Source organism: Pan troglodytes, chromosome 1 (assembly GCF_028858775.2).
Source record: "Pan troglodytes isolate AG18354 chromosome 1, NHGRI_mPanTro3-v2.0_pri, whole genome shotgun sequence".
Classification (NCBI taxonomy): Eukaryota; Metazoa; Chordata; class Mammalia; order Primates; family Hominidae; genus Pan; species Pan troglodytes.
Window position 1 is genome coordinate 22,984,214 of NC_072398.2, and position 12,133 is coordinate 22,996,346.

General features: G+C 45.4%; 1 protein-coding gene and 1 non-coding gene across 5 annotated transcripts in view; one reads left to right on the forward strand and one right to left on the reverse strand.

Annotated features, from left to right (window-relative positions):
- The first annotated feature begins 1,017 nt into the window (after window positions 1-1,017).
- LIN9 (lin-9 DREAM MuvB core complex component) overlaps window positions 1,018-12,133 on the forward strand; it is a 79,330-nt gene continuing 68,214 nt past the window's right edge. For 3 of the 4 annotated variants that reach the window (XM_024352196.3, XM_024352198.3, XM_024352199.3), the window contains exons 1-2: window positions 1,075-1,871; window positions 9,797-9,829. In XM_024352196.3, coding sequence (XP_024207964.2) covers window positions 1,163-1,871; window positions 9,797-9,829 — 742 coding nt within the window. In that variant the 5' untranslated portion in view covers window positions 1,075-1,162. Of the gene's footprint in view, window positions 1,872-9,796; window positions 9,830-12,133 lie in introns of all 4 variants that reach the window. The other variant, XM_054674661.2, reaches the window with a different exon arrangement.
- LOC112207524 (small nucleolar RNA U13) lies at window positions 6,616-6,717 on the reverse strand. The gene has a single exon (XR_002941962.2). It is a non-coding gene; the product is annotated as a small nucleolar RNA U13 (small nucleolar RNA).

Genomic DNA, 12,133 nt, shown 5'->3' on the forward strand with positions numbered 1-12,133 from the left:
TCTTAGGGAGCAGATCAGAGTGTGTTTAGAAGGCAAAGGAGAGGTTAAGCTAGCTCTGAAGGAAGGATTACTTTGTAAAATTGAACTTTCACCCTCCCTGCTCACTCCCTGCTCTCCCTCCTACCTTAGCATGGCAGCACCCAGTTACCCAAGGCACAAAGCTGGCATCAGCAATGAGACTTCCTTCTCCTCACACCCAGTGACTCACCCAATTCTTTATTTCCCACGTCTTGAAAGGTGGAGTGCATGCTGCCACCTCTCTCTAATACTGCCTATGCTGTGGTGATGGTGGTAATAGTAGCTAGCTGATGGGTGCTAGCAGCTAGTATAAGGTCCTTACATCTATCAAATCATTTAGCCCTCAGAATAACCCTGTTATTTGCATTTTACAGATAAGAAACTGAGGCACAGAGAATTGGGTTAAGAAACCAACGTGCCTGAGATTATACAACTAGCAGCCCATCTGGATTCTTCCCATCGAGGCCCTGGGGCTCCAGAGCCCACCCGCTGCACCTCTCTAGCTACCAGTGCAGGCATCTCTCTTCTGTCCTTTGCATGCCCCAAATAAGCTTCTTCCTGACTGGTTTCTAGGCTCTCATCTTGTCCCCCACCAATCCATTTCCCATATTTTTGTTCTAAAACACAAATAGAAACATGCCCCTCTTACACCCGACTTTTCCACTGCTCCAGTGGACTAAGCAAGTTCAACTCCTTAGCCTGGGCGGGCCTCTGTGTACCACTCTGTCATCTTAGTCTACTGCCTTTTAACTTTGTAGTTCCTGGAATTCACCCATGTTGTCTTTTGACTGCTTAACGGTCTCATTCCTCCAACCCCCATAAATTCCTGGAGAAAAGGATTGGAGCTCAATGACATTTGTTAAATGAATTTTTGAAAAGCAACAGTGTTTTATTACTGGAAAGTGTTACAGACAGATATTGTGAAATTTTTCCTTGGGCTTCTTTCAATTTCGTTCAATTCTCGTCCAGTATTCTCATAACATTTGGATCAGGTACTTTATCACCTTGTAGTGTCACTGTTCCTTTCTGTATCCTCTCGAAGCCTCCTGTTACTCGTTTTCTAATTCTCTTCCAGCCCACTGCACGATCTAGTGTCGAATGGATGAAACAGCTGAGCAGAACAGTTCTTTAGCTGTCGGCCTAAATGACCAACTTCATGACCTCTCAAGGTCTCGCTCCCCGGCTGCACGCAGCTCAGCTTCCAACATTCGGGAAAGGCGTGCCCGGATCGCGAGGGGCCGCTGGGACCGAGTCCCGGACGTCGCGACGCGCAGGGGGCTGCTGCGGCCGGCGGTCTCGGGACGGAGGCGCCCAAGCAACGTGGGTTTCGGGAACTGTGAATATTTCACTTTGCGTAGAGCCCCCTCGGGCAATGCGACCCAGAACCGAGGGCTTCTTTCCCCCCGCCGGGGCCTCCCTCCCGTTCTCCACTCGGAACAAACAGCCTGCAGTTCCCGCAGCTGCAGCGCGGGCCGCGGAACATGCGCCGGGAGCGGGGCCCGGGCGGGACTCCGGAGCTGGTACTGCTCCCCCCGCGCTCCGGCGCCGGGCCTCGCCGCGCGGCCTCCTTCCTCCCTTCCTCCCGCCCGGCTCGGCCGGAGGCGGCGGCGGAGGGGCGAGGCGCGGCCCCCCCTCGGCGGCACCTCCTCCCCGGGCAGGCGCGGGCGGAGCCGGGCCCGCCTCAGCCAGCCGCGGCGGGAGCAGCGCAGCGCGGCGCCGCGGGCATCGAGCTCCGCATTCGAACCTCCCTCGCAAAGACAGTCTCCGCCCCACAATGCACCGCGGCGGGCAGCCTTTGAAAAAGCGGCGCGGCTCGTTCAAGATGGCGGAGCTCGACCAGTTGCCTGACGAGAGTGAGTAGCACCTCAAAGCACCCCCCCTTTTCCCGCCTGCCGCTTGCCCAGCGGTTGCACCGGCCGGGACGGACGGCCGTGCCCTCCGCTGGGCAGGTGGGCTGACTGCCAGCCCCACTGTGGTCCCCTAGTCCTCCCACTCCGGTGTTGCCGCCGCGTCGCCGCCTTTGTTATGGTGTCTGTGTGTTGGTTTCTGGGGTTGTGTGAGCGCCAGGGCCGGAAACCGAGAGCCCGGGAGTCCAGCCTGTGCCAGGCGGAGGCGGTGGCTGCTCCCCTGGCGCCACTCCGGCCCCCAGCCGAGGTTGGGGGAAGAGCGGCCCCCAGGCGCGGGGGCTGTCCTCGCCGCCTGCACCACTCGCCCGGCGCCGAGAGACGCCCGCCGGGGTTATGTAACTCGCCTGTCCCGGGGCCGGGGGAGGGCTCGGGCTGGGCACGGGGTGGTCCACGGCCCCTTCTTCTTGCCCCAGCCTCTGATCTTGTCCTGTCACAGCTCCTGCCTCTACGGGCACTTGTGATCTTCACTGTCCTCCCCACCCCCCACCGGTGTGTCCACCCCTGGAAGTGTTTCCGTGTCAGAGGGTTGGCCCCTTCCCCTGGGACCACAGGTGGCTGTGGACCTTTCCTGAGATCATCCAGCCCGGATACTCAGTGTTCAGGTAGACCCCGTCCCGCAGACTTTATTCTATATGTGTCTTAAGAGCCATAAAGGTACCTTTATGCATGGATGTGACCAACACAGCGTAAGTGTGCAGTACCCTGCCTGACACCCACCCTAGGGCATTGCCTCCCCTAACCATGTTTACTCACCCTGACATCTAAGACATGTATGCTCACTTGTGTTGAGTAAGTAAAAGCACCAATTCCATAGTTTAAGGGCAATGGAACTTAATTTTGTAATTTACAATATTGCATAAATTATATGAAAAGACAAATATGTTAATTACAAAAAAAAAGTCCTGAATCCACATTCACTATTCAGTTTATACATATTTGTGAAAGGCTCAACTACTATTGAATCTATCTATGCACAAGGCAAATGGACTTAAAAATGAGGACTCAACATACTACCGATTCCATTTTCTTTGTGAGGTCATGTGTTCTTAGTAAGTTATAAAGTTAAAAATTCAAGTTGCCAAGCTGGTGAAAAGTCGTATTAAAAGTGTGTTTTAAATTTGATAGAGAGCAGCACTAAGTCCCCAAGGAACTTTGTCCATGATGGAACTGTTCTCTTTTGTGATGTCCAGTAGGGTAGCCAAGCTACTAGCCATATGTGGCCATGGAACATTTCAAATGTGGCTAGAGTGATGGAGGAACTGAATTTTGAATTTTATTTAATTTTAACTTGCATAGTCACATGTAGCTAGTAGTCACTGTATTGGGTAGGGCACAGCTATTGACCAGTCATGAGCTGTATTGTTTATTTGTAGAATACAATTGATTGTGATTTATTTTATTTATTTATTTATTTTGAGATGGAGTTTCACTCATTGCCCAGGCTGGGGTGCAATGGTACTATCTCGGCTCATTGCAACCTCTGCCTCCCAGGTTCAAGCGATTCTCCTACCTCAGCCTCCCGAGTAGCTGGGGTTACAGGCATGTGCCTCCACGCCTGCCTAATTTTTTTGTATTTTTAGTAGAGACGGGGTTTCTCCATGTTGGTCAGGCTGGTCTCGAACTCCCGACCTCCGGTGATCCACCCGCCTCGGCCTCCCAAAGTGCTGGGATTACAGGCGTGAGCCACTGCAGCTGGCCTTGATTGTGACTTAGAATGCTCCCAAATGAGTGTGGACCTACTAAGCACAGTGTATTTGTCATCCGAAAATGTTTTTCATCATCCTTGGTATCTTTATCATAAACATGTCTTATCACCTCTTGGATGTCACAATCACTGGAGCTAGTGTTTTGGTTACTGTAGTCATTCTGTTGTAATGAGAGGCGTTTTAAGTGGCTTTCTTACAACTGCCATTAGGAATATTTGCTTCATATCATCCAGCATTTATTGAGAATTTACTGTGGTTCTTTGTAGGGACTTGGGATTTATATTAGGGTTCAAATTCCAGCTCCACTTTCAAATTATATAACCTAATCATTTATATTACTTTGTGACATCTCTGGTGCATTGGTGTGTATTTGTGAAGCGTATGTCTTGTTTAGGCAGACTTCAGCTTTGTTGAAACCAGGGATTTTCTTTCTTTCTTTGTCATACAGTGCCACAAATCAAGTATACATAAATAATTTTTATGGAATTTAGTGCAAAGTAACAGGTATTATTACTGAAACTAGAGCAGGGTCTTGAAAAGGAAAAGCGATTTCAATTTGATACTGGAAATAGCGGTATGTTTTTTGGCCACATTTAGTCAAGGAGGTTAGCTAATATATTGTTCAGGAGTCGATATAACATTATCAATAATGTAAGCTACCATTTATTGAGTATTTACTATGAACCAGATGCCATGCAAAGGATATTACACGTATTTGCTCATTTAATCTTCATTTCAGTTGATGTAAGTGCTCACATTTTATATAAGGAAATTAAGGCTATCTTCAGCCCAGATCTTTCCTGAGCTCCCTTTCTTGATATCTCTTGCCTGTTTCACATTTCTTCTTAGATGCTTCAAAGGCCCCTCAAACTGCACAGGTTTAAAATCCACCTCAGTCCTACCCCAGGACAGATACTTCTAGTGATTCGAATGGTTCCGCTGTGCATTCAGCTGGCAGGGCAGAAACCTAGAGATTTTCTTTGGCACTTCCCTCTCTTTCTTTTCTTTTGTTTTTTTTTTTGAGACAGAGTCTTGCTGTGTCACCTAGGCTGGAGTGCAGTGTGCAATCTCAGCCCACTGCAGCCTCCGCCTCCTGGGTTCAAGCCATTCTCCTGCCTCGGCCTCCTGAGTAGCTGGGTTTACAGGCGCCCGCCACCACACCTGGCTAATTCTTGTATTTTTAGTAGAGGCTGGGTTTCACCATGTTGGCTAGGCTGGTCTCAAACTCCTGACCTCAGGTGATGCACCCGCCTCAACCTCCCAAAGTGCTGGGATTACAGGGGTGAGCCACCGCGCCCCCAGCCACTTTCCTCTCTTTCACTTCCCATATTTAAGCCTTTACTAAGTCTGTAAATTTTACCTTCTAAATATCTATCAATTCTACCCATTTCTTACCATCACCAGAGCCCAAACTGTTACCATTTCTTCTCTTTACCAATTACCTCAGCCTCTCATTAATTCAGCCCCCTTCCCACAAACACACAGCGAGAGGGATCCTTTCAAAATGAGTTTATGTCATCCTCCTGTTACAAACCCTTTAGTAGCTATAAGACCCTTTGTGGTCTGGCTGCTCCCTACCTCTCAGCTTTATGTTTTACCACTTGTCCCCTCATTCTATCCCTTGGGGTAAATTGGACCTTTTTCATTCCCTATACTCGCCAGTCTCCCCTTTTCTCCAGGGTCTTTGCACATGCTGTTCTCTCAACCTGGAATGCTACCCCCCACACCCCCCTTACTTTCAGTTAACTTCTAATTGTCTTTTAGATCCCATTTTATGCTTCTTCAGAGAGCCATTTCCCATCCTCCCTGACTAAATTATGTCTTCTTTAAATCTGTTTTTTGTTTTTTAAAGAGACAGGGTCTCCCTCTGTTGTGTAGACTGGAGTGCAGAGGCATGATCGTGGCTCACTGCAGCCTTGATCTTCTGGGCTAAGGAGATCCTCCGGCATCAGTCTCCCCAGTAGCTGGGACCACAGGCATGTACCACCATGCCCAACTAAGGTTTTTTTTTTTTTTTTTTTTTTTTTTCTATTTTTTGTAGAGACGAGGTCTCCCTATGTTGCTCAGGCTGGTCTCAAACTCCTGGCCTCAGGTGATCCTCCTGCCTTAGCCTTCCAAAGTGCTGGGATTACAGGCTTCAGCCACCATGCAGGGCCTATCTTTATTTTTTTTTAAAGATGGAGTCTTGCTCTGTCACCCAGGCTGGAGTGCAGCGGTGCAGTCTTTGCTCACTGCAACCTCCGCCTCTAGAGTTCAAGCAATTCTCCTGCCTCAGCCTCCTGAGTAGCTGTGATTACAGATGTGTGCCACCAAGCCTGGCTAATTTTTGTATTTTTAGTAGAACCTGGCTGGTCTCGAACTCCTGCCCTCAAGTCATTTAGCCCCCCCAAAGTGCTGGGATTACAGGTGTGAGCCACTGTGCCAGGCCAGGCCCATATTCTTTAAATCTTTTTGTATTACTATGTAACTTCCTAGTGGCAGCTATTACAGTTGCAGTTTTGTATTTGTTTATGTGATTGGTTAGTAGCCCCATCAGAGCAGGTACTGTCTTCTTAATTGCATTCCCAGTTCCATGCATAACACCTGGCTTACCTCTGTCCTTTCATACCATTCTTCCCTATGCAAGCACAGTCACCCCTCCTCCCTTCTTAGGACTTAACCTGTTTCTTCTGCCCAGACTCATTGCTTTGATTTCCTGCTCTCTCACAGCTAGTTTTTTAGATGTTACCTCCTCAGAGAAACCGTCTGTACTCAAAAGTAAGGTAGCTAGTACTTAGAGTAATTCCCCCGTCCCCACCAATATCACCCTGTTTATTTCCTTTATCATGAGCTATAATTATTATGTACGTGTTTTATATATATATGTCTCTTTCCACTAGAGTTTAAGCTTCCTGAGAGCAGAGGCTTTGTTTGTCTTGTTCTTTGGGGTAACCCTCGCCCCTAACAGTGCTTATGGTAGGCATTCAATACAATTTTTTTTTCCACATCAGATGGGTCATGTGCTGACTTTTCACAAAGTTTGAGAGAGACACATCTCACACATGAGTATGAAAACCCAATCATCATGCTTATGAACTAAGAAGGGTAGAATCTTTGGATTAATGAACACCTCGTTAGAGCAAGATTCTAATTTAATCAGATTCGCCTGACTGAAAAATCCATGTTCTTAACCTATTATTTTTTGATTGCTCAAAATAATACTAACAGCATTATATCAAAATTAACAGTGTAATATATGCATTGTTCTATGCACTTTTACATGTATTAACTCATTTAATCCTCATTTTACACATGAAGAAACAATAGCACAGAGAGGTAAAGTAACTTGCTTAAGGTAGCATGCAAGAAAGTGTCAGGACCAAGATTCAAACATAGCTAGTCTCAATCTAGAACCTGTTTTCTTAACCACTATGGTATCCTGCATCTAGAAAAAGGAAAAAAGGACCGGTTGCGGTGGCTCACGCCTGTAAAGCGGTTGCGGTGGCTCACGCCTGTAATCCCAGCACTTTGGGAGGCCGAGCCGGGTGGTCACCTGAGGTCAGGAGTTCGAGACCAGCCTGGCCAACATGGCGAAACCCTGTCTCTACTAAAAATACAAAAATTAGCTGCGTATGGTGGCATGCATCTGTAATCCTAGCTACCTGGAAGGCTGAGGTGGGGAGAATTTCTTGAACCCGGGAGGTGGAGGTTGCAGTGAGCTGAGATTGCGCCACCACACTCCAACCTGGGTGACAGAGTGAGACTCCATTTCAAAAAAAGAAAGAAAGAAAGAAAGAAAACGAAAAAGGAAAAAAAAGGTTAAAGGTGATTGGTCAGAATCCCCAAGATATGGTTCCTGCCTTCGTGGAGCAGGATATTCTTATGGCCTGTACCTCTTCCTTCAGATCTCTGCTTAAGCATCACCTTTCATAGAAGCTCATCATGAACACCTTATATACAAATAGTTTTCCTTCCCTCCATCCCCACCCTGCGTATTCTTCTTATTCTGCTTTATTTTTTTCCAGAGTGCTTATCATTAGTCGATAGCTGTTTTTGTTTGCCTCCCATCACTAGAATGTACATTCCATGAGAGCAGGGACTTTGACTATTTTGCTTGCTGTTGTATTCCCATTGCCTAGAGCAGGTACGGACTGGCATGCCATCAGTACTCTACATATTCAGTGAGTGAATGGTTACTACTTTTTCTCAAATGCACTGCATATCTTTTGGTACACAGATGTGTGTATTGTCTACTATTGCTGCTTTACAGTTGTGTTTCATTGTTTGAGACTTTTTAGCAAGATTTTATGTCATTCACCCCCATGACTTTACTGCCTTTTGTCACTAAGCTTCATTTGCCATGCAGAAGCTTTTATGGTGTCCTGTTAACTATTCTTCACATCTGGGCAAGAGAGTAGAGTGAAAGTAAGTGTCTTTAATGCTAATAGGTGTCTGTTTCACAAGTCTCTTACACAGACCTGTGGAGGAAAAAGTCAGTTGAGGTTTAGTGATCAGAGATGCATAGTGTTTAAGGATCTGAGATGAAGTGTTTCATAACTGCCATACTTTATCTGTTGCTTCTCATTTTAAGTCTGTTATCCATTTATATGAGATGTAAATCATAGCTGCTTTTGTTAAATAGCAAGGAGGATTAATCCGTCCTCTCTGATTTTTGTTCCTAGTTCATGTTCTTTTTTATTTAATCCCCTGAGATCATCCTTAATTATTATTTTTCAGATGACTTGGACTTTGCAATGTATACATCCAAGTCTGAGATTTTTAAATTTAGTGCTTTCTCACTCTCAAAAAGCTTCTTTCTCTATTTTTTTTTTTTTTTTTTTTTTTGACATGGAGTCTCACTCTGTCACCCAGGCTGGATGGAGTGCAGTGGTGCGATCTTTGCTCACTGCAAGCTCTGCCTTGCGGGCTCACGCCATTCTCCCACCTCAGCCTCCCGAGTAGCTGGGACTACAGGTGCTCGCCACCACACCCAGTTAATTTTTTGTGTTTTTAGTAGAGACGGGTTTTCACCGTGTTAGCCAAGATGGTCTTGATCTCCTGACCTTGTGATCTGCCCACCTCGGCCTCCCAAAGTGCTGGGATTACAGGCGTGAGCCACCGCGCCCGGCCTCTCTGTTGATTTTTCTACTTTCCCTACCCATAGATCCTATAATTCATTCACACCGGAACCTGTAGCCTGATGTTTCTCAGAGTGGGTTACCTGCAACAGAATCCCCTGTTGTTTATTAATAATATAGATTCAGTCTAGATTTTGCATGTATGAGGAGCTTCCTTGTTATTCTAATGTCTTTTTTATTTTTTTGAGGCAGAGTCTTACTCTGTCTGTCAGGCTGAAGTGCAGTGGCACGGTCACAGCTCACTGCCACCTCAACCTCCCAGGCTCCAGCAGGCCTCTCACATCAGCCCCCTGAGTAGCTGAGACTGGAGGCACGTGCCCCCATACCCAGTGAATTAAAAAAATTTTTTTAGAGACAGGATCTCCCTATGTTGCCCAGGCTGGTCTCAGACTCCTGGCCTCAAGCTATCCTTCCCACCTTGGCCTTCCAAAGCACTGGGATTACAGGTGTCAGCCATCATACCTGGCCTCTAGTGTACACTGGAGTTTGTTTTATCCAGTGGACCCCTCCAACTTTATTCTAGCCCCTCTTGGTCATTCTGTATTCCCTTTTCCAGCTTAGATCTTGAAGTATCACATATACCTGCATTCTAGACTTTCAAGGGACTTATTGCTTGCTCTGACAGTCCCTGAATCATTTCCATTGCCTGTTTTTTTCCACTCCATTACTACATCAGTCTTTGCCTCAATGGATGTCAGTTCCCTTTCTCTTTTCTTCCAGCACCACAGCACGCCTGGATGAGGATCCAAAATTACCTCTGTCCCCACTCTTCCTCTTTCTTCTGTTTCTTTACTTTCTTCTCCTGGAATGGTCTCCAGTTCTCACAACTTCAGCAAGACTCTCATATGTCTCTCTCCAGTTCTTTCTTTATCTGAGTTCTGGTTTATAGTTTGAATTGTCTGCCAGATATTTCGAATTGCACATTCCACCATCTCTTCAAACTCAACATTACTAAAACTAAATGGATCACTTTTACCCCCAAACCAAGGTCTTTTTCTCTCACTTTGGTTATGAAATAATTATTTATTTGTTTTATTTTTAATTGCAGGCTCTTCAGCAAAAGCCCTTGTCAGTTTAAAAGGTAAGAAGTATAGCATTTTTAGGTATACCATAGCTAAAAGTCTAATTCGTTAAATTAATCTGGATATAGTGTTTCCATTTTCCTTCTAAGTTATGATTCATTGTAGCTTTTCAGTATTGGTTTTCACTGATGACCTTAAATTAATATGCTTTTATAGGAGACTTGATCCTCAGTTGTTAGAAATTATTTTTTAAAATTTCTAAAATTATTGATTAAAAACCTTTCTAATTAAACATTCCATAAATATTTAGATTAAAAGCATTTGTTAAACGACTGTGCCGAGCTATATGTTAGCATAATTGTTTGTTTGTTTGTTTTTGAGACAGTCTCTCTCTTGCCCAGGCTGGAGTACAACGGTGCAATCTTGGCTCACTGCAACCTCTGCCTCCCAGGCTCAAGCGATTCTCCTGCCTCAGCCCCCTGAGTAGCTGGGATTACAGGCATGTGCCACCATGCCTGGCTAATTTTTGTAATTTCAGTAGAGATGAGATTTCACCATGTTGGCCAGGCTGGCCTCAAACTCCTGGCCTCAAGTGATCTACCCACCTTGGCCTCCCAAAGTGCTGGGATTACAGGCGTGAGCCACTGCGCCCAGCAGATTTTTTGTTTATTTATTTTTTGAGACAGGGTCTCGCTTTGTCACACAGGCTAGAGTGTGGTGACGTGATTACAGTTCACTATAGCCTCGACCTCCTGGGCTCAAGTGATCCTCTTGCCTCAGCCTCCCATGTAGCTGGGACCACAGGCACATGCTACCGTGCCCAGCTAATTTCTTTATTTTTTGTAGAGAGGAGGCCTCACTTTGTTGCCCAGGCTGGTCTCGAACTCCTGGGCTCAAGGGATCCTGCTGCCTCAGCTTTGCAAAGTGCTGAGATTACAGGCGTGAGCCACCACACCTGGCCCGTAATAGCTTATTTTTAAGAGTCTTGCTTTCACTGGGCACGGTGGCTCACGCCTGTAATCCCGGCACTTTGGGAGGCTGAGGCAAGCGGACCACTTGAGCTCAGGAGTTTGTGATCAGCCTGGCTAACAAGGTGAAACCCCATCTCTATTAAAAATACAAAATTATCCGGGAGTGGTGGCAGGTGCCTATAATCCCAGCTACTTGAGAGGCTGAGGCAGGAGAATTGTTTGAACCTGGGAGGCGGAGATTGCCGTAAGCCAAGATCGCGCCACCACACTCCAGTCTGGGAGTCTGGGTGACAGAGTAAGACTCTGTCTCAAATTCCAAAAAAAAAAAAAAAAAAGAATCTTGCTTTCTAAGTAATAATGCCCTGAAATAAAAATAAAAGAATAATAGTACTTTTCTCATTCTAAGAAAAAGTTTGACATGTTCCTTGGTCTCACTATTTCTTTTGGCAGGTACATTAGACTAACCTTTTTAACATAGTTTCTTTAAAATTTTACCTCTTGATTAAGATTCTGGTAGGTCAATAAATTTGGAACCAAGCTAAATATTCTCAAAGTACTTTTAGTCTTTAAAGCTACTATATTGTGCTTTGGATTGGTGATTTACCAAATTAAATCCTTCTAGCTTGAGAAGACAATTTGTCTTCCAGAACACCCCAGTTTGTTTGTCTTTTGTGATTCTTAAAAAGTATTCCATTATTCTTTTTCTCCCAATATTAAACTCATTTCTCTCCCCCCGGCTTTTTTTTTTTTTTTTTTTTTTTGAGACTGAGTCTCGGTTTGTCGCCCAGGCTGGAGTGCAGTGGCACAATATCTTGGCTCACTGCAACCTCTGCCTCCTGGGTCAAGTGATTCTTGTGCCTCAGCCTCCTGAGTAGCTGGGACTGCAGGCATGCATCACCACACCTGGCTAATTTTTGTATTTTTAATAGAGATGGGTTTTCATCATGTTGGCCAGGCTGGTTTTGAACTCCTGACCTCAGGTGATCCTCCCACTTTGGCCTCCCAATGTGCTGGGATTACAGATGTGAGCCACTGCACCCGGCACTCATTCGTCTTGATAAATCATTTATATAAGTAATGTACATTTCTTATGGAAAAAATGAGAAAATGCTGATGAGCCACTAGAAGAAAATAAAAATAACCAGCTTGTTTATTCATCCCAGTTTTCTATGCCTCTATATAAACATCTTTTTTACAAAAATTAAACTTACCCCTCTTTATTTTCACAATATGTCTAATCATTATAATATGTGTAAATCATAATATGTCTATTCGATAGAATTTTTTTCTGGTTGTGTACAACTCTGAAGACATTTCTCTGAATTAAGGAAAACAGAAATAACCACGCTGATTTACTTTTTCTTTTTTTGTGAGGGGACAGAGACTTGCCAT